The 22,987-nt window shown below is 41.0% G+C and overlaps 1 protein-coding gene across 2 annotated transcripts in view; it reads right to left on the reverse strand.

Annotated features, from left to right (window-relative positions):
* The window catches only part of CNTNAP5 (contactin associated protein family member 5), a 267,969-nt gene extending 245,697 nt beyond the window's left edge, over window positions 1-22,272 (reverse strand). The window contains exons 1-2 of one of the 2 annotated variants that reach the window (XM_064718412.1): window positions 22,174-22,272; window positions 21,155-21,666 (exon numbers count right to left, since the gene is read on the reverse strand). In XM_064718412.1, the coding sequence (XP_064574482.1) occupies window positions 21,155-21,230 (76 nt within the window). In that variant the 5' untranslated portion in view covers window positions 21,231-21,666; window positions 22,174-22,272. Of the gene's footprint in view, window positions 1-21,154; window positions 21,667-21,808; window positions 21,979-22,173 lie in introns of those variants that run through there. The other variant, XM_064718411.1, reaches the window with a different exon arrangement.
* Between the last annotated feature and the right edge of the window lie 715 nt (window positions 22,273-22,987).

Consider the following 22,987-nt stretch of genomic DNA (forward strand, 5'->3'; position numbering starts at 1 on the left):
TGAGTCATATGACAGGAGGGAAGATTTAACCAAACTCCTAAAGGATAATGTCATCTTTAGATCATGCTCATTATAATTCATAAGCACTTCTCCACTTGACAGCTCTTCAGTTGCAGTTTCAATCTTGTGCTAGTTTTCCTGAGAGCCCTTTTCAATTTTCCACATTGCTAATAGAGCCTGAGGCAAAGCTAAAAATCATTTGGGCTTCTTGAAAGGATCAATAATTTTTGTGTGCCATGCATTTTAGAATACATCGCATCGCTGACACAAGCGCTGTCATTGCACTGATAAATATAACCCATCAAAGAATGTCACAAGTTTCCACAAAACATTTAAAAAATATTCAATAACTACCTGCAATCCCATGTGCAGCAAGCAGCGTCAAGTATATCAGTCAAAAAAAAAATACTTAAAATAAATTTATCAGAAGACTGATTGCATAAATTCTTTGCCAAACATTGTCATTTTCTCTGTCTTGCCTTACACAAGAGACTGTGCAGAGAGAGAAGACCTAAGAGATTCGCTATTTTTAGGTTTATACCACAACAAAAGCTGAATGAACTTTTTTCCAACACCCATCCAAGCAGTCAAGGATATCTGATCAAGTGCTAAGACATGCTATACTCAGCTCAATAAATTATTCCTTCAGCACCATGCTGAGCAAATTATATTTTAGGAGGGCAGAATTTTGTTTGCAGTTCATCCACCTACAAGACAAGCAAAGGACTGCACTGAAAGAAGGAGAGGACCACAAACACAGAGCTGTGCTCTTCTCAATTTAGAACTTCTAAAGAAGCTGCTTATGGAGCATTCTGGGGCTGACAAACTGAGTGCTGCTCTGCTTGTGTCTATTTAACCCTTGCCCAGACCATGTCACTTAAGACAGGTGGAAGCCTCAAAGACTAGATGCAAATGCTTATTTCTCAGGGAAAGCAAGGCTGAAGCAGCAGTAATCAGACCATATAGCAAATGTGGTTTTACATACATGATTCTCTCATAAAGGCACTGCAGGTTCAGAGTATAAGGAAGGAGAGAAGCATAGCAAACATTCTTTACTGCTCAAAGGCCTTTCATAAAAACATTAATTTTGACCAATTACTGTTTAGGCATGCGTAAGAAACAGCAAATTATTTTTTCAAATGGGTGCTACATCTCACTCCAAACTAAATTATCAAAACTTCCCATGGATTAAAAAGCTTCTTCTTCCCCCCTTCTGGGAATGAAAGAAAGAATGAAAGAATGAAAGAATGAAAGAATGAAAGAATGAAAGAATGAAAGAATGAAAGAATGAAAGAATGAAAGAATGAAAGAATGAAAGAATGAAAGAATGAAAGAATGAAAGAATGAAAGAATGAAAGAATGAAAGAATGAAAGAATGAAAGAATGAAAGAATGAAAGAATGAAAGAATGAAAGAATGAAAGAATGAAAGAATGAAAGAATGAAAGAATGAAAAGAATGAAAGAATGAAAGAATGAAAGAATGAAAGAATGAAAGAATGAAAGAATGAAAGAATGAAAGAATGAAAGAATGAAAGAATGAAAGAATGAATGAGGAGAAACTGTAACCTGTTCTCTGTATCCAAAATGTCATGGATGTATTTGGTCCAGTTTATTTGGATGCATAAATTAAGCCATCTTATTGTGAATATATATGTAAAATACTTTTTTTTTTCTTGGCATCAGGTGGGAAGCCCTATTCCCCTTTCCCCCCAGCTTTTCCAACCTGCTGTACAAGCAGTGAGAGACCAATCCCCATCCTGAGGGAGGTGCTCTGTATGATGGAACAAGCTGTGCTTCAGCTTTAGGATCCAGAATTTTTGAAGGATTCCCCACCTGGGAGTGTCTCTGGTTTTTGGTATTGGGAAGAGACTGAGAGGCTCTGTGTGACAGAGAAGGAAGGTTCCCAATGGGAGAGGGCTGGCACTGAAAATGGGAAACACGGAGGGTGCTGCCCACACCACTCAGTTACAGAAAGGGCACAACTGGAGCTGTACATGGACTGGGCTGGGAGCACAGGTGGAAGGACTGAGCAGGAACTCACTCTCTTCCACGCCAAATGATGGACAGAGGTGGTGCTAAAATAGAGGGTTTGTGTGCTACCTTGATACCCACTTAGCCTACAATTAATGATGATGATACTCTCCTTCCCAAGGCAGGTGTTCTAACTCTTCATCAATCTGACTGGCAGGTCTCCTTCTCCCGGCTGATTTAAATAAAATTTGTGAGGTAAAATACGGGATTAACCTGTGGCTCACACTCGAGTCTTTTTTCCCCAATCTGTAAAGGGAAATCACCTCAGTTTACCATGCAAAGTCCAAGTAAACATCTTCTATCCAGCAGCTTCTTTTTCTCCAGCTACATATTTCTTTTGCCTACCCTGTTCCTTTGCTCTAAGCCTAAATTGTTGCTTCAAAGTTTTAGGAGATATGCCTTTAATCACTCCCACACTTATTCCTCACTTACTGTGCTACCACCCTTTCATCAGACCAGCTCTCTTTCATCATTGTTTCTGAGCTAATTATTCAACATTAGCTGAACTGAACTGCATTTACCATTCATGAGGTATTTCTGAACCAGAGATGATAATAACATCCAATACTTCTTGGATTTCCTTGTGGCTTGTTATGTGCTATGTTCCCATGGTTTAGTAGTGTGTTTAAATTTGGCTCTGAATAACATCATTGGGAGCAATTTGTACAAATAGCACAAATTGCAAGACATGAAAGATAATGTAGAGCAGCAATAGGAATCTTTATAGCATCACCTGATCAAGCCAGCCTGCTAAAATGATGCTGACAAGTCTCCAGTCCCTTTGGTGATACAGGATTGAACCCACCATCTGATAAAAAGGAGTTGAGTCCACTGCAGGCTAAATGGCAGAGATTCCTAGCAGGATGCATTACAGAGACTATAAAAACTGCTAAAGAAAAGAGCAAGTAAAAAGTCCGACACATGTCCCAAATTTTTTGACTCATATTTCTACGTGCATTGAAATTTCATTTTTATGTTAAAAAAATAGAAACTGGTTTTGGAGAGAAAAACAGTTATCAAGTCTCTCCTTCCTGCTTCTTTATTTCTCTCCCTCCAAATGGGAGGAATCATTTTCTTTCTAAAATACTCCAGCTCTGAAAGAAATACAAAGATAAGAAATGAAATAGGGGAAGGGAGAAAAATCAGGGAAATAAAAGGGTGTAGAAGAGAACATCTAACTGTTTTTCTCTTTGAACTAATAATCAAACTAAATGAGAAGCCCCCTTTTTATTAATGTATCAAACTCATTTCTGAGTAACAAAACTTTTCATTCCAACTGTCAAGCCTTTGCATATAGAAACACTTTGAACGTTCTTAACCCATTTCTCCAGTGGGATTCTCTACACTGCATAGATCATTATTTCCCTGCAGTTTTTTCTCTGCATACTTTCCATCTGTTAATGGCTTTTGGAGTCCATGTCCCTATGAAAGGGTAAAAGGGGATTTAAAACTCTTTCTTCTGCGTGTCTCAGATTGCCTCTGAGAGTTCTCGACACAGAGTTACAAAAATCCACACTTCCTATTTAAACAAAATTTAACTTTCACAGTAAACTTCATCCTTCTCCTCAGTTTTCTACCATGATAAATAGTGCTGAGACCTGGGAATGCTTTGAGACCCATCCTTCTCTGGGTATGGGTATACAGTCATGGACTAGAACCATGGAGTAATACCTCCCTTTCCTAAAGCTCCACACACTTTAACATTTGCTAACTCCCATCCCTTAAGTCTCAAGAGATATTAAAGTCTAAGTCTGAGTTTTGAGCTGAAAACAGAAGTTAAATATTGTACAGGGAAAAAATATTCCTCTTGAATATTGATTGTTTTCTCTAATTCAGAAGGCAAACAGTTCAGCTGCTCTGTGAGGACTGCATGACTTCACAAAGAAAAAGTTTTGGGAATCCTGCTACAATGCTGTTTTCTCCTTCTCAGACATTTAGAAATAAAACCAAAAAAGCTGCCATCACTGCCCAAATATCACACATGTATGTCATTCCTGACATAGTCAATCTACCAAGACACATGATATGGGACTGAAAATCAGACCAAGGCCACATTAAAAATGCTAAAAAAGGCATGTTTAAAAGATGACTGTGATACAAAAAGATTTATGGCAGTACCAATGGAGAAGTATGTCCCAGTTCATCCTGCACCAGTATTTTTCTGGATGACACATATGTACACAAACCACTGGAGAGAGATGTAAACCAAAATCAAAACAGCACAAGTGGGTTTGCCTTCTTGGCAGAGAGGAGTCTGCTGCAGCTCCCTATGGAGAACGCAAGTCAATAAGATTAGTGATGAAAAATAAGACACTGTACAAAGGCAGGAAAGCAAGCACGAGAGACACCTGAGGTTAGTTGTGGATCATTGCCCTTAATCCTCGTGTTTGCCAACAAGAATGAGCCCAGCAAGGCATGGAATATTTACAACCAATATCCCTGTGGATACAGCACAGGAAGGGCCCCGGCACAGGGCATCCACGGGGCTGTTTGGGGGCACCTGCTTTCTCTTTGATACAGACTGGATCAATGTGTTGCTGTAGGCACATGTGTGCTTATGAATATTCATGGGAATCTGCTTACCTCATATTGCATTTTCACTATTCTGCTCTCCATCATGCAAGAGGAAAGTTATGTGGATTTTTGAACATGGTAGTTCAAACTTTTTATCTGTTTATCCTCCTTAATAGTAACCTTGATTATATTCTAGGCAATTCCTATTTGTAACTATGTTTCATTATCAGAAAAATTAGTCTTATATTTGTCTTTATAAATATGATAAAATATATCTAATATTTTTATGCTGAAAAAATTGCACCTTAAAACCATTAAAACTAGCTTGTTTTATAAAACAGGGTAGCTACATCAGAGAACCAAAAAGCATGTCCTACTATCTTGTGAAAATTTCAAACATCAGTGGTCATTTATTCTCCTCCCACTTCACTCTAAAACAGAACATAAATTGAAATAATAAAAATTGTATGCAAAAAATGCTAGGATCTGGTTCAGATCATTGGAAGATAAACTGAACAATAAAAATACCAATTAAATAAATGGAGTATCTTTAATATGTCAAAACATCCCCTGGTAAGTATTCTGTGGCTTAACTGACTCAGCATTTTTGAGAAGAGAACAATAAAATTAAAGCACTACCAATCCACTCTCCCTACTTCTGTAGAGTATGCAAGAAGATCCAGCAAAACATGGGGTATAAAGCTGTAGCTTGCTCAAGCCCACACAAGAAATCTTTCTTCTTAATGATGTTGTCCAGCTGGCTAACTAGCTGCAGTAATTTACAACTCTTATTTCTGCATTAAAAATCCATATAGTTTTTAGAGAGGACAAGTCTGTAGACTTATCTAGACTTGATATATATAGATATTTATGCCCTAAACTGCAAAACCTTTTAAACCATTCTAATCCCATTAATTCAAAATTTAGTATCTGATTTATTTTTCAGATGAGATGCTAAATGCATCCTACAGAAATGCTCAGGCTCTGCTTCCTATAGAGGCAGCAGATAAGATGTAAAGAAACTCTCCCATCTCCAAAGAACCACATTATATATCATTTTTGAGCATGAACATTTGAAAAATGCTATAAAACCTATATGTATGTATTTACTTTTGGGTACATATTTGTATATATTCTTATACATATTTATAATAAAGTATAGATTATTACCTTTGAATGTTTATATACATAAACACACTTATACTTGGGTGCAAATATAACAGCATGAAAAGGAAATGGGAATGAAATTTGAATTACAGGTTCCACAAAAGTTTGGACCTTATGGCTTGGAAGAAAGGACTTTCCAGAACCTAACAAGCAATAAAGAGAGGAGGTGCTAGGCTGGAGCAGATAGAAACAGCAGAGTCTGCTTTGAGCTCCCCACTCAGCCTGAACATTTGCAAACCCCATATGCAGTTTCAGATAAAATTATGTTTTCCTGCTTCTAGCAGGGGTTGTGTCTCTTTACCTGGAAGGTGATTTTTCTGAAATCAGGAATATTCCTAGCATTTTTTCAATACTATTATTATTATACTAAAAGACCCTTGGTTTTCCTTCTCGTTTTACTTTATTTACACTTTCACCATAAAACAACACTTTGCACATTATTTAGCACTTCTAACAGAAAACAGGCAGGATTGTATCTATCAGCATGACACAGAGTTGTAGAAAAATGCATTCAGTCTTGAGGAAGAAGTACCAAGCTGTGGACAGAGGCTGGACTGCAGAAAGCCAGGGGAGTCTACAGTGGTAAGCTGAAGGACAGGGAGGACAGTGATCCTGAACTTCAAAGTGGTGAGAATTAGAGTGATCACGGGAGAAAAAGCAACTCACCCTTTGGTTTATTTGACTTTGAGACACAGATTAGTCATTGAATCAGAGGGCTGAGCAGAATAAGCAAGAGGAAAAGAAAAAGGGAGGAAAAAGAAGAGGTCAAGCACTTGCAGCGTGACTGAAGACAAGTTGAAAGCCAGTGAGAGAACTGACTAAATGCAGAGACAGAAATCAGAGCACGTCGCCTGCATAAAGGTCCTTCTGGATGTTCTCTTTCTTCTTATCAGAAACAGCAGCAGGCTCTTGAGCAGAGAGCTTGAAGGTGTAAAGGTAACTAATGATGCCCCTTTCTAGGCAACTTCTTTGGTATTCTTAAAATCAGATGTAATCAGTACAAAGAGTCCACCTCTGACACCACAGAAATATTTCAGCGCGTGAACTGTACAGTGAAACAGGAGAAGTTTAATCATAGAGATTCCTTTAGCTCATCACAATGTCTTTTTCTTGGTAATGCAGAGCCACAACCTCACTGGCCATCATTAAATGAGAAATGATAGCAAGTCACAAATTAGAGTAATTCTTGGAAAGGATTGGATACAAGTCAAATTCCAAATGACTCATCTTCAAAAAAACTGTAAATGTCTAATTAACCAGGATATTGAAGCTACTCAGTCTTAGAAAATTATTCTCATCTCAAAAGAAAAAGAGTGCAAAAAAGGCAATAATAAAGCACAAAAAATGAAATTAATGGATTTAATCAGGAAAATCCTTCAATACAACACTTCATTTTTTATTTTAATAATTGTAAAAAAAATGATTTCTAGAAAAGCAGCAACATCTAAGATACTATCCTGCTCTACATGAAGAGCTAACAGCATGCACACCTACAGTTTTTCTGTTAAAATGTTATATACAGGTACCTGCACACACAGAAGTCAGCAGAACGATCTGGAGGTATTATTCAGGATCAAATTTCCAGTGAACTAAACAGTCAGCAGAATTTAGGAACAGCATCTTTTGAGGATTTGATATCTCATTGTGAGGGCTGAGCATTCATTATTTGATTACAAGATGGAGGAACTAACATTTAGATGATACAATGAAATAAATAAAAATCAGTTAAATTCCTTTAAAAGAAGGGGAAGAGAGAGAACTTACATCTATCAGCTCTACATACTTTTTAATATTCAATTTCAATTAAGATTTATAAATACTTTTCTTACATTTGAGCCATTCTGGCTTCTGATCTTGTTTACTGGAACAGTTGACTTCAGTTAGCACACAGAGTACTCAGTTCAGTTTACCATTGCTTAACTGTGTTATTGCTTTTCTAAATGTTAAGCAAAGAATGAAATCCTCTGGACTGAACTGAAACATGTTTATATTGTAAAACACAACCTCAGTAGTCCTAATGAGATTCTGTAGCCATTTACTTTTCAAACTACAAAGGTAGGTATTTAAATGTTAAAAAACAAAGCATCAGACACAGAAAATGTGACCTGAAAAATGAAGATAATTTCCCCAAAGATTCTTGGAAATAGCTCTTGAAGTGCTTTTTCACTTGTTATTCCATCAGAACTGACCAACAACCTTAGAAAATCACTCAGCCATTTCTACAACACATCCATCTGAGACAAATCCCTTACTGACCTCAAAAATACCAGTGCTTGTCTGCTTACAGGGATGTCTTTTCTATTACCTTGCTGATTTGACACACTTGATTCTGCCAGAATTTCAATATTTGAGGGACTCAGCTTTTAATCTACCTGAAGTGATACCACAATGCCCAAGCAGCCAGATGTTGCCAGATCTGGGGTCTTTGACAAGACAGTCTAATTGAAATTGCTTTACCCAGAAAAAAGAAATACAGGACAAAGCAGGGGAAGAGAATTCATTGCTGAGTCTCTTGCTATCAGCAGGGAGAATATTGAAAACAGTACTTGTACAGATGGGAAGTTCCAAACTCATGAAGGAGGTGGGTCCTATTTCTCCAATGTCTTTCCTATTTACACCTCAATATGTTCCTTCAGAAACTACCACTTTTCCAAGACTCTGGCAGAGGAAAAGCAGACATGACTTATTATTCTGAATTCTCATTGAATCTCTTTTTAATTAAACTTTTCCTTCCCCCAGAGAAGCTAAAATATATTAAAAAAAAAAAAATCAGATTTCTGACTTAATATAGGCAGATTCACTCTAAGCCTGGTTTATTTGCATAACTCAGGACTGTATCACTTTGTTCTGATCTTCTTGGTCTCTCCAGTGGATGAAGTGAGGCAATGTGTTCTGTGCTATTTATTCATAGCACACAAGGTACAAGCACAAGATTTATTTGTTTATACATGTAAGAATATTAAAGGGAGCAGTTTTTAATAATTCTGACAAAACTGGAATGGGGTAATCACATGGCTGCAATTGGCTTTAAACATTCTGCTGCTAGCCTCAGATCCTTTTTGGTACTGTGCTTCATACAAGAATGGCCTTGATGAAATATATGGACTTATTGATTAAGGTAATGCTTTGGAGTATCATGACTTACTCCTGCCTTCTTTCATATGTTTATGAAAGAACCTCAAATGAAGGTTACAGACATGGAAAGGAGGATGGTTTTTTCATCATCATTATTTCCTAAATATGGAAAATACAAATATATGGATGATGGATATCTAAGAACTACTAAACTCTTACCTTCAATATCAGCTTAGTGAGTTTTCTGTTTCTTAGTTAAGGACTATTCCAAAAAACTTCTCATTCCTTGAGAGTTGAAGGTTTAGTTTACTAGTCCCAGGCGACAAAGGCTTGATATTCTCATCACACTAGCTATTAAAGACTGCTACCAGTCAGTAACATACAAATTTGCCAAAAAAAGCAGAAAATACATTTGCATTCATACAGAGCCCTCAAAGCAGAGATTTTGCTGTTATCACTGGCATAAAGAGATCCCCCCACTAGGATAAAGACCTTGTGCTTACACTTACTAACACAGAAAACCCATTCCTGTCCTGAAGGAGTCTAAATCAATTACCCTTCTCTGTGCATCTCGTGGAAGAGAAGAACAGGCATTTCCAGCTGTGAACTGTTTTTCTCCCTGCCTGAACACTGAAGTAAGTGCCTGTCTTTGAATTTACAAAGCTTAGCTAGAACATGACTTTATAGATTTGCTCTGAATTCCCTCTAAGCTAAGATTATCATTTCCCTTAATGTAAGAAATAATAAGGATAGACAGAAGACCTGCATAAGGGCTATCTTAGGACGGTACTTTATATTTAACTGATACTATTCTTCAATTTAATATGAATGCATCATTTTCATCACACAATTTTAGTTTAGTACCCAGGTAAGCAACTTGGTGCAAACTTACATGCTCTTGTAAGGAGATGCAAGTCAGCTCTACCTGCATGACACGTAGAAATGACTGGAAGAACACACTGCTCAAAAAAGATGTTTTGTTTTCCTTGTTGTCAGCCAATGAACCCACAGCTCTCCCACTGAAGACTTCATAATTGCAGATTTATACCCTGACCCTGTAAAAGTTGCTGTGTACTGACCCCACTATAGAGGGCCAGCACAATCATGATAGTTCAGAGACCCCATTATTCATGGATGCAGTTGGTAATTTTAAAAGAAGCATTATTGCTTATATTAACTTACTGCTTAGCATAAGAACCTCTTTCTCCAACCCCTGTTGGCAGGTGAAAGTCTGCATACACACGAACATTTAGCTCTAATGAAATAGAACAGGTAAACTCAAGCTCAAATCAATTAAGCGCATCACTTAATGATGCCTGGGAAAGCTTTCAAAAAGTCAAGCATCAAGCCCAGGCCTTTCAAATTTGAAGAAGGTGCCTCTTCCCTAACACCCACACTTTCATCCTAACAGTTAGGAGGTTTATGTTAATTTTCACATGCTACATTTTTCAGTGCAGCAGAAAAACAGATAATTTCACTTGTAATTGTGGTGTACCCTGGTAAAGTCTGTCAGGTGTTAGAATACTGACCTCAGTGCCTCTGCTAATTAGATGAAATTGAAAAAAAGCCCAGGCTCTATAAATCAGATTCTGCTAAGGTTAGGATGGGTGCAAGATGGAGAGGGTAGGAGGAAAATCTGTTCTCTTATAGCTCTGACTCATTGTCTGCTTGCTATCAGAGAACGGTTTTCAAATCAGAACTTCCTTATTTAATTCACAGAAGCCATTAATGCCTGGACCCAATGGCAAAACTGGGGATGTTTGGATCAAGGCTGTCAAGGCAAGTGAAATAACATGTATTTGTGGTGAAATGGGATGAGTCATGGCAGTTGGCACCACCTCCTTACAAGTTAAAGTAGAAAAATGACTTGTGTTCAGCGAGCAGGTCTTTTCTCCATCTCTTCTGCTGAGGTCTCAAGAAAAGCAACTTCCTTGATACAGGTTGGCCTCATATAACAAAGCCAGCCACAGCTCCTAAGCAAAAGCAGAGATGAAAAGTACATCTCTCCACTGCTTGTCTGAAAAACAGTCTGGGCTTTTGCAAACACTTGGTTATGAATGTGGGCGTGTAAAGGAGTTTGTAATCCCAACTCCTAAGGCAGCAGTAAAGAGACTGCTTTGACTCATGTGCAGTCTCTCTGGAGGAGGCCCCAGGAAAACAAGACCAGCTACCAAGTGTAGGTTTCAAAAGGAAAATAGTTTATAATTTGCAAAAAAAAATCTTATTTTATAGCTAAAACGTTTAATGTTAGTAATTTAGCAAGCACATGTACCTAATGTTACTAACAAAAAGCTAGCTATATGTTTTCTAGGAACAAACGCATCTGTGGACCCAGGAGCATTAGCACCATGAGCTCATTTCCCTGGAAGAAATAGCCTTGGAGTGTCAGCTTTTCTGAACACCTAAAATGCTTTCTGTAATGCTTGTAAAATGCTGTTATCACAGCAGAATCCTATGTATTACAGGGAGTGTATTCAACTCAACAGAACAGGAGGATTCTGAAAACACAACAATTGCTGATAAAAAATGCAAAGAAGTGTGCAAAAGGATGTGCAACTTTAACTAACTGTATTTTCAGTAAGGTGTATACAAGGGTGGCACAGAATATGACAATAGAAGAGGTCAACTCACTCTCAAATGAGGAGCTCAAAGGAGCCATTGGGAAAAAGGATAGTTCTTCCCGCTGCTGACAGATACAAACACAACTTGCATTGCATACATTGCCAGACAACTTTTAGAGAAAATAAACTTTGCAGGAGAACAATAAAAGGGATCTGCATGCTGGATGAACAGGCTTCTGAGGAAAAGATGATGTGAAATTCAAGTACAAGTCATTGCCTTAATTTTCTTGAAATTTAGACCAGGTCCTAGATGAACTGAGTCTGCACAAGAATTCAATGAATAACTGTCTAAGAATAATGAGAATTAATATTACATATAAGATGAGCTCTGTACTTAAGAAGCAGAGCTGGGAAAAGGGAATTTGATAATCCATAAATATTTGAATGCTGCAAGCTACATCTGACTGAAATTCATCAAATTTTCATTTTCTTTTCCAAACAAACAGTCTCTGTGAAAAATGCCATAGCTGTTTAATCTTCTTCAGCGTTGCTGAAGGAGGTTCTTCATCTGAAATTAAAATGCAAACTATTTTTCTACAAAATTAAAAAATAGTAAAACAACACAAACCAACCCCTCTGAACTTTTGGGGGCAGCTAGGAAGCAATCCAGTGGCACTGTTCTTTCTGTGTAAGGTTTGTCCCTACTTTCAGATGCTCTGTTTAGTGTTGGCATAGGAGGTGCACCAAGGGTTGGGCAGCCTAGGGGTGAAGCGTCAACCTAGAATCCAACACACTCAAGTTCATAGTCTGTTTTTCCAGAGACTTCCGGTGTAGCTTTACACAGAGCACCTGCCCACCTCAGTCCCTGTAGGGGCACTCATCTCTCCTTCCCACCCAGGATTATGTGAACACACAGCATCCTGCATGTTTCACAGCATGTGCTCTGCCCAAGAGAGGCTCACTGTAGGCATTTTCACAGGCATGTGGAGACCGTGAGACTTTAGAGACACTAAAAAGCCTCCATCATTTTCATTTGAGGTCAGTTGTACAGGATTACTGAGATTTAGGATTATTTATAGGATTATGTAGGTGCACTTATGCAAGTTCTCCCAAAGCCAGGTCTGGAGGACCATATCCTGAGAACAGAAGCTCCTTCTCCATTGTGTTTGCCATTTCTATTTGGTTTAGCTTACCCTCTGCACTGTGGAAAATGAGCGTTCCTTAGCTCTTTATCCTGGGGGGCAGGCGTTTATCAAAATCTATTAAATATTTAGACCTTTATACGGCAAGTAATGCTGCTAACTTGTTTGACTTAAATTATAACCCACTGGCAAATCAAATTAGAGAAGATTTGAGAAAATCTACCTTTTAAAACAAAAGCTGATTTTCTCCATGTTCAGCCATTTGTGGGATTAACTTTTTAAATGGGTTTTTATATGCACAGTGTTTTTGTTTTCATGGATACTAGAAAAGGATGAATTATTCATCAAGGAAAAAAACATCTACAACACGCATTTTCATAGCTTATTTGGTCCCTTTTGTCCTACTCATAAATCAATCCTGATTACTACAAATGAATGTGTTCCCACTAAGGGTTCAATGATGACTCACTTGGACCATTAATTTAGACCTCTTCACTGAGTGCATTAGGATGCTGCCACTGGTAATAGGAAACTGGAAGAACATTCTTTGTGACCTCCTCTCTTTGCCTGCACACCCCAGACTCCTTCTCCTGCTCCATTCCTTGTATATAATTTTATAGACACAACACATATTCTCCAGTTAGAACACGTCATTTCCCTTCTTGTTCCAGTGACAAATTTGCATGAAGGGAAAGAAGAAAATTATATATTAATGCCCAGCAGGTTGCTTTTATGACCTAGGAGGAGCATAGAGAGCAATGGATCAGTATCTACATCCTCAATGGGGGCAAGTGATGCCCAAACAAAGACAACACTGACTTGTTATAGGAATGACTACAGCGTGTCACTGGTGGCATAGATCACAAGGCATTTGTCTCTGTTCCTGAAGTGCTGACGAGCTGTCATCAGTGAAGAACCACTGTCATCGAGGAACAATGCTTCACCATTTAGAGCAGTAAATGGAACAAGCCAATTCTTATCCAGGCAGTGCAGCATTTATCAACTCCTTATTGCTCAGCTGGGAACAAAGAGAGGATTCTACCCATTTGAAAATTATTATTATTATTTACTACTTTATTGGCAACACAGTGCACTGAATAGTTTCAGGAGAAAAATTTATGCCCCAGAATTCCTAAGGGTCAACACTCAATCTTTCTCAATACACACAATAAAAGAGAGAAGGAAAACAGATTTGTTTCCTTCCCAGTCCAATTGCTGCAGTGCCACGGTGGTTAGCATTGAACACCATTCTGTTTCATGTGCTGGGGCTCTGTGCTGAACCCTAATTACCAATGTCAAAAGAGAAACATTCCTCAGAATGATACCAGTTATTCTTTGCAGCTTCCACTGCTGTGGTTGCTGCTGAATAACTTTTGAGTATTTTCAAGTACCAAGCTGAATGGAATGCCATGTGTCCCACTGCAACTCAATGCTCTTTATGCCATAAAGATATCACAGATCCCAGGCAATTAACAGTTTGGAAAAGAGTACATTAACACCAGCTACTAAAAGCCTTTTATAGTCTTGAATGGTATTCACTGAGCAATTACAAAGTTAGCTTTTTCTTGTTACTGCTCTTAGGAATCCACCTAACAGTGATGCTCATTAAAAATACCCCTTAATCTCAAATTCAGTGTTGCATTGTCCAGCATGGGAACAGCATGTCCGGCATGGGAAACATTTACAAGTTTATCACTGGTGAAACGTGTTTGATGCTGACTAAAACAGGAGGGACTCACAGAGACTTCCCAGCAAACCTCCAGCACCTACATCCTACTCATTGATAAGCCAGTCTTTATCAGGAATCTGGGCTACCCTGTTCCAATACAAGCACACCAACACAATCCTGGAGCTGAAACACCCTCCAGACCATGAGTCACAGCAGTGCTGGATGCTACTTTAAATTTAGTTACTTGGATAATCTCCATTTATAACACAACAAATCGTTGAGCTGCTGTTATCCAAAGCCTGTTTCAAGCAGGCTCAAACTGAGGGTTCACTGGAAGCTTCCTTCTCCCTGCTGCACACCAGCACAGGGCTCCGATTCCAAGCCTGACGCCTCTCTGATCTGGCATGTGCAAAATGAGGGCAAAGGGTGGGCTGCCACTGATAGAAATATCAAGAAATTGCTCACATCACAAAAACAGAACTAGGCCCTTAGTCTCTTCTCTTTCTAACACTAAAACCTTCTTCTCAACCTCAAAAATGTCTCCAACTCCATATACAGTGTTTGAAAAAGAGTAGACAAGCATCTCTCTGCCAAAGTTATTTCCACAGACAACTACCATAGAAGAAAGATTTTTTATTTTTTTTATCACAGATGTCCATGAATTCATCACATCCTGTTGTTACAGCTGCAGCACACTCCTGGTAATTGGATTATTCAAGGACTACACAGGTTGAGATCCCTGGTGTTGCATTAGAGAATGCAAAGTTAGAGAGGTCTTTATTATGGTAGAGGAACACTGGTAAAATAAAACCTGCCATTGACACTTTGTGCTCTGTACCTTATTTTCAGTTTAAGTACTACAATTGTACATTCAAAAATACCAAAATATCAACTCTGCAGGGCCTCTACTTGACAGGTTACAAAACACAACATAAGGCAATGGACCAAGACTCTAATACCCATTCAGTATTGTAGATAGGCAGACTCATACAATCTTCCCCTGCTTTATTCTGAACTTGTACTGATAATCTCTGGGCACAAAGTTCTGCAGAAGATGAATCAAGTTATCCAAGTTCCAGCATATGTTTGTAAGAATGTAGAGGAAGAGATAGCATTATGCAAAGGAAAAACACAGCTAGAAGAATGGGATTCCTCCTCTAGAAAACAGACCAAGCAAGATCCTTCATGACATTTACAAAGGGCTTTATGCCCTCTCTTTTACTAAGCTACCTTCCTTATTTTTAGAGAAAATACCAGCTGAAGTATTAAATATTTTCTGCATATATCAAAATACATCTGTGTAGCAGGGCAGTTAGATCACTACACTATGAAATACCATTTTTTTTAACTGCTTAACAGAGCAGATAATTAAAAATAAGAAAACCTGTGCTTTGCCATCTTTTTTCCCCCTCTAAGTTCTATATTTAATTATTTTCATCATTTAAAACATCAGTTGCACTCATCTAGTGGACAAATGGCATTACTAGCCCACGAGAACCTGCACAGGGCAGTTTAAAAAGAAAAAAACAAACTCAGTGACAGCATTAATGCAAGGAAATTAATAATCAATTATATCAGCTCAGCACTGCGTACCAAGAAAAATTAAAAATATTGTTTCTCTTGAACTCTACAGACATGACAAAATGTCTGCTTATGCTTCCTGCCTTACCAAGTGATACTTTCAAAGCCTTCAAGAATTGCCTGTGATTTTAAACCTTTATTATATCACTATTATATTATTCTCTTCACCTTTCTCTTAGTTTGAGTAGAGGGAGCTTAGTTAAAAGCAAAAAGAAAAGAAACCAAAACAGTTCATGTCTCAAAGACTTTACTGAAAGCAGAAGGAAAATGTTCATACAGATCTACCAGTTCTTTTCTCTTTTGCACAGACCCAGAAGAGATGATTCCAGCAAGAACCACATCCTACAGAGACAATACTTGTATCAGTAAAGCCACAGCAGACTGAAATAGTAGATGCTTCAGAACCAGAATATCATTCCCCTAATTTTGAGAGTGGAAAAACATAACAGAGTGCTTTATTAGTATTATTATTAAAAAATAATAAAAAAATAAGCAGCACAGCAGGTTATCTGGTGCCCTGTACAGACAGCCCTGGAACACTTGGTAGGATTGTGGAGGCTGGCAGGCAAAGGGGAAGGAGACAGAGCCTGGCCCGTGTGAGCGGGCACATGCACCTTCAGTCCTCTCCTTCTCCCCTTCTTGTGTCTCTTTCAGAGGAGAGGGTAGCTAAGACTGTAATTCAAGTTTGTCAATAGAGCTGAAACCTGTCCCATCTACAGAAAATCCATTTTGGGGGCTAAAAATAAATAAATGCTACCTCACACTCCCATTGCCTTTGGATTTCTATTCATTTCAGTATTCAGATATCCAAACTCCACTTGCTTCAAATAGCAGCAGAGAAAGGAGAAGGAGGGGAAGAGGAAATGAGGAGTAGTTATGGATTTAGAAACTACTACATATAGCAAATATGAATATGAATTAACAGAGAATGGGACACAACTATGCCAGATGGGATCAACTCAATTGACCCCTAAGGCTTTATTTTAGCTACTTAGATTTTCACAGTGATTTTACATTCATCTCTTGTTTATATACACAACTTCAGTTTCCCATTGGTAAAAGAATGATTACAGTACTTAAAAAAACACTTGACTAGCCCTACATGGACTGGAGTGCTGGCAGAAGCCTGTACATGCCATGTGCAGGGAGAGCTTCACAAGTAGGTTGTTCTTCCCACCATATTTTACACTTGAAGTCTATACTTTGTACAAATGTACCAAGCACATTTGAAAACAAATTGTTCTTGCTGTTAATTTATAAGGAAAAACCTGCTGCACTTGCATGACATTAAGAGGGGAAAACAAAAAAAGAAAGAAGATGCTCAAGCAGATAATGTATTGGGTGCTGAGCTAATAACCCTGGATGGATTCCTGTAGCTGGTAAAGCCATCTGCCTGGTGGATGCAGAATCCAAAGACCTTTGTAGTCCATGCAATGACCATCTTGAGACTGATTCACAGCCAAGGAGAGCTGATTGAGTCAAAGGGACTGAAAGCTAGATAGTGACAGGTATGCAAAGGATGCACCCACCAGCTGTGGGTCATTCACGTTTTTTCTCTCGGGAAATCTCATTGCTTTGGACTATTTCTCCATTGATACATCTGAAGGCATGAAAAAGCTAACATTTGTGTTCTCCCTCTCCCCATATGAAACTAAGAGAAGGAAGGCATGTCTGAATATTATTCTCTTGTTAAGAATATTTAAGTAGTGGAGGCAGAGGAAAAGCCTGAGATTTGTCTGATGCTCTTTACTCAGCCTGCAAGCACACGAGGCACAAACCAGCGATCAATACTCCACCTTATCTCAGCACAGCTTTTCAAACTTAGCATTTCTGACCACACGGATAGAAAGGTCACTGTTTAAGAGACCTCTTGCCTTTGCCACCGTTGACTCAACGGGTCTCATTTGTGCTGTTACACAAATCCCAAACACACCCTCCTGATCTTGATGGCCTCAAATATCCCAAGACAGATTTGCTCCTGTAAGTTTTCACTTACATTTGGCTGACTCCTATGCAATTATCACCACTGCAGAAAGGAAGGCTAAAATCAGACTGAACACTGGTTGCCTAAAATAAACAAACATATACTATATATAACAGGCATGTAAAAAAAATTACATTTACTTCAGTATTTTTTCAAAATAAAAAAAAACAGACACACATTGCCTATTTTTAAATGAACAGAATTATTAAAGCCAGATGTGTCCTGTAAGCCCACAAGGAAATATACTGTAGAGTAATGGACTGTACATTGACCATATATTTCTGCAAGAGTAGAAAATCTCATTCTACTACACATTGAATTTGAAGATCTCATTCTACCACACACTGAATTTCCACAGCTTTGACTGACACTTATGACTGGGTTTAAGTAAAAGTCTTGAAAGTCTCCTGATCAGCTAGAAGTGCTGGTGAAAAGGGATAATAAATGTTAGAGATACTGTAGGTGGCAGAGGCAGCTGTGTTCTGGAACAGAAACATGCAATAATTGAGAATAACTTTCGCAATGGGAGTTAAAAGGTGCTACTTGACCAGGAGGTGTTTTAATCTGCTGCATCTTTTCAGGCCATGTGTGAAAAGTCAGTCAAGAAAGATACAAGTAAGGCGGAGGGAAGCATAAGGTGTAAAATAGCAATAGAGGACATTTTTAAAGATACACAACACTAAACTGGGTGGAAGATCACTTACGGCTCCTGCAATTCTTTTCTGCAGCTGCAGACTAGCCCTGAACTGATATAGAAATGTGCTTAAGAAAAACATGAGTTCATAGCTCCTTTCATTTTTTTACTACTGCTCCCTCCTTCCCACTTTAAAATGAAAAAGAAAGAGGGAAAAATAAATGGGGCTCAACAAGTCTAGACTCACCAAAGCTACTAATGTTTTCAGATCACAGAATATGCTGCTAAAGGGCAACTAATTTGTTATATAGCAGGCAAGGCTTTGTGTCTCCTTGTCTATCTGATAAATGTTGAAGTTTCAGTTCTCCCAGACATCATATGCAACACATTTTCAGTGTTACGCACATGGCTATTTATTCATTTTCCAGTAATTAGTATCCTGGGGAGAAATCCGATTGCCATTCTATTTACCTAATTTAATAAAATATTGCAAAATGCAAAGTGGGAGGAATTTCTAATTTTTTATTAGCATTTGGCAATTCTGATCGTTCTAATGATGTCTACTGACCCCTAGCCTGTAGCTGTGTTTCAAAGCAGTTTCTTCACCAATTCTTTCTTTAATTAAAAACTATTACCAAAGAGAAAATTAGAATCAAATATCTCAGTGGCAGAGAAGATTTTTACTTACTCAGGACTTTAATTTTACAGCAAATTAAATAAGTGAGAAAATAATAATTTTTAAGAGTTTTATAATTGGAAGTAAGGGAAAAAAACAGATTAAAGACATATTAGATATTATGAAGAAAATTAACTGAGCTGCACTCTCCCCCCCAGCCCCAAGCATAGTCCTTTTCAACTATAAATACTGTCCTCAGTTTTGTTCTTGTTCACAAATCTGTCAGAAACAAACCTGCTGAAGTCATTGTGAGCATACACTATTGGCATCTGAATGCAACTCCTTTGGCCAAAGTATTCAAATGGAGGAGAGTGCAGAGCCCATCCTTTCCCATTTGCACTTGGGCTTTCAGGTAGAAGCTTCTGACAGTCGCCTGCACTGAGGCTTCTCACATGTGGAATTCTGTTATTTCCTTTGGTTACTGGCTACCTGGAAGTTCAGTAACCCTTTAAACCTATAGCACTTTCATACAGCTACTTGAATATATTTCAGGATACTGCTTCAATATTTTAGCCCACATATGAGCTTTCTTGGCCAAAAACTGAGGAAGAGTGCACAGCCTCCCTGAGCTCCCACATAAGGAGATGATTTATTTAAGCAGGTGATGAATTTTCATACTGGGTGCAATTATTGAGGTCTGTGCGAGCACACATAGATCTTCACATGCGAATCTAACGAGGTTTCTAGGGAACTTGCAGCTATTACAGATTCACAGGCTCCTTCCCTCAGCTCCTGGGAAAGCACTTACAGCTGATTCCATGCTAATTCATTGCTCAATGAATAAGTAAAATCTGTACAGTATAATAAAACCATTGATCATCATGCTTTAAGATTGACTCCTAAATATTTAGGAAGCAGCGCGTATTCAATGGAAATGTTTATTGGCACTGTGAAATTAAACTGTCACCCGTGAAATAGTAAAACTCATTAACGCAGAGTTTCTTTTTAAGTGTTAGGAATTAACTTTATGGCTGCATCCGTAATGGCAAGCCTCAGCCTTAAATCGCCTGCCATTTAGTATTCGCGAGCGATATTAAAACATATTAACCGTGATTTAATTAGCTGGAAATTAAAGAAGATAGAGGAGGAAAATACATATATAGGAAAAGAGAAGAAAGAGGCCGGGCCGGGCTGCTGGGAGGGGGCGGACGGACAGACAGACGGACGGACAGTCAGCGCTGCCCGCGGGGCTCGGCCGGGGCAGCGCCGCCGGCGGGGCAACAGCGCCCTCTCGCGGCCGCCGCGCTCCGCCCGACGGGCCGGGGAGAGGCCGCGCCGAGCCCCTCACCGAGCCCGCTTCAGCCCCGCCGGCAGCCCGGGGAGCATCACCGCCTGCTCTGGCCTCCAGGACTCCCGCACCGCCGGCACCCGGCTGTACCGGCTTCGCCCAAGCGCGCCCGTAGAGCCGCCGCCAGCCCGCCGGAGCACGGCAAAGCCCGGCGGCCAGGGATGCTCCTGCCTGCGGGGACCGACCCCGCAGGGCTGGCGGAGATACGTGGCGAACTTACAAGCGGATCTCCCGGGGGAAAAAATGAGCGAACGGCGATTTCCCAGGTGGGAAACGCTAGGGCAGCAGGGAGGGCGAGCACCACGCCCCGGGACACAGCCGCGCCCGTGGGAAGCGCCCCGGGAACCGACGGTACCGCCGGGCCAGGAGAAGACGCTCAGTGCCACCGGCGCTGCTCCGCCAGGCTGAGCCCGCAAAATCGCGGCATCCCCTGGCCCTTGGCGGAAGGATCGACCCTCCCCAGCAGGCAGAGGGGCCACCCCGGCCCCGTCCCGGCCGGTGGCCCGCAGCCGAGGCAGGGAGACAGCGGCCACTGCTCGCAAAAAGATGCGGCCAGCGGAAGGACAACAAATCGTGAGGAAAACCCCGAGAGGCTCCTGGCAGGCTCCAGCGTCTCCCGCTCACTCCCACATCCACACCGGCAGGACGTGGAGAGCAGTTCCTCCATCTGGCCCCAACTTTGCATTTCCGAGCTCCAGTAGCAAAGCAGAGCCGAGCTAAGTTTCTCAGAGGTCATGGCGCAATAGCCCCGTTTTTCCGGGAGTTACTCCCCATCTCTTCCTCCCGCCCCCCGACCCAAGCCCAGCCAACTCGTCGCACTCCTGTTACTCACAATTTGTTGCAGTTAATCCCAGATGCCATAAAGTGAAGAGCAGCAGAGTGCAGCCCCCGAGGGCTCGGGAATCCATCTTCAGCCCCGGAGGGGGAAGCCAGCCGCCCGCCTGTCTCCCCTGGTCCCGGTCTCCGAGCGCCTCTCAGCCTCTGTGCGCTCGCTCTGCCTCCGCTCATTTACTCCATACAGCATCCAAGCACTCCGGGTGAAGGGAAGCCGGGGCCGGCCGGGGGACTCTTGGCAGCCCTTGAGGAGCCGCTCCGGACGCCGGCGGCAGTGCCCGAGCCGAGCCCGCTGCCCCGACTGCCGCCGCGGCGATTCACCTTGCGAGCAGCGGCTGGGTGGGAAGCACCAGCCGCTCGCTGGGCACCTCCTTATAGGCGAGAGCCGCGCTGCACTCCACCTCCTCCCAGCCCCCTGGAAGTTGCTCCTCCTCGCCTTCCAGGGAGGATCCTTACTGCAATCTTCACGCGTTGTTGATAAGCATCAGAGTCACGGAGTAAATCAGATGCCTAGAGAGAGAAAAAAAAAAAATTAAAGTATTTCTTTTTTTTTTTTTTTCCCTTTAGGTAGTAGCACTGTAGCTGGAACATTTTAAAGATCCCCGGCTCAGATGTTTGTTTGCTTATGAATACATATGTTATATACACATACATAAAATATACATGATCTCCTGGCATGTACGGAGCCGACAGAGCCCGACGAGCCCCAGCCCCGCTGCCGAGGCTCAGCCTCACGTCCGGGGAGGGGGGATGAGCCTCGGGCGGGACTGATGCTCTACCCGCTCTTCTGTCAAGCCTGGTCCAGAGCTTCCCTGCCTGGCCCTCCCAGAAGACGATCAGAGGTGGCCCCAGGGCCTCCAGAAGAGACACGGGGAGCTCTCGTTAGCACCCCCGGCCTGAAGAGGAACGCGGCCCCCGAGACAGCGGACCCGCACCCCTGGTCTGTGCTCCCGTCCCGGCTGGCGAGGGTGATGCTTGCAAAAATCAGATTTCCTGACTGATTGACGGATTGATTACCCGACTGCTCAGCAGCTGAACGGGCCGGGATTATCTTCCCGAGGGGTGCACAGGAAACTAGAGCAGAGCATGCATCCTGCCCTCCATTGGCGGGGTGCGCTCGGCGCTCAGAGCGCTCGGAGCCGGGCCCGCTCCGCCCGCTGCCGCTCGGGGGGAAGGCACACCTGAGCCAGGGACTCGCCTTAATCACTGCCGAGCTCAACCTTGCTGCTTTGCTGCGGCGTCACCCCACATCAATAGAGTGCTGCATCAAAGTCAGGCCAAAATTGCATTAGCGATTCCGCTGTAATCTGCAAGGAGAGTGTGTTTGGGTCGTCTTTGGGGGTGGGGAGGGGGAAGCCGCTGGTGCTCAGCTGTAATCCCTCACAGTGGCAAGGAGTAATCAGAAGAAATAGACTGTTCTCCAAAGCCATCCCGACCCGCCAAGGGAGAGCAGAAGTTTAAATTGCTGGCGTGCTGTAAACCTCATTTTAAAAAGCAAGGAGGGTGGAGGAAAGACATTGTGCTTAGCTATTAGGCACCAACTATACCAGAGAAGTGTCAGGGGGACATCTTTCTTATCTTTAAAGGCATAGCCAGCTTGGAAAGCTGAAGTCCACATTTAAAAATTGACCTAATTATTTTAGTTTCTGTTGCTGCAAGTGACACAAATGACACAAGGTTAAACAGGAAGGATAGCTGCCTAGCACCAAGGCTTTCAGTTGGAGTCAATAAAGGATTTAGTCAGACAAAACTAAGACTTAGGAAGAACTTAAAAGCTTAATGAGCTCTAGAAGTGTTTAATTTTTGACTTCAAACACATCTGAACACACCA

This window comes from Zonotrichia leucophrys, chromosome 7 (assembly GCF_028769735.1).
Source record: "Zonotrichia leucophrys gambelii isolate GWCS_2022_RI chromosome 7, RI_Zleu_2.0, whole genome shotgun sequence".
Lineage (NCBI taxonomy): Eukaryota > Metazoa > Chordata > Aves > Passeriformes > Passerellidae > Zonotrichia > Zonotrichia leucophrys.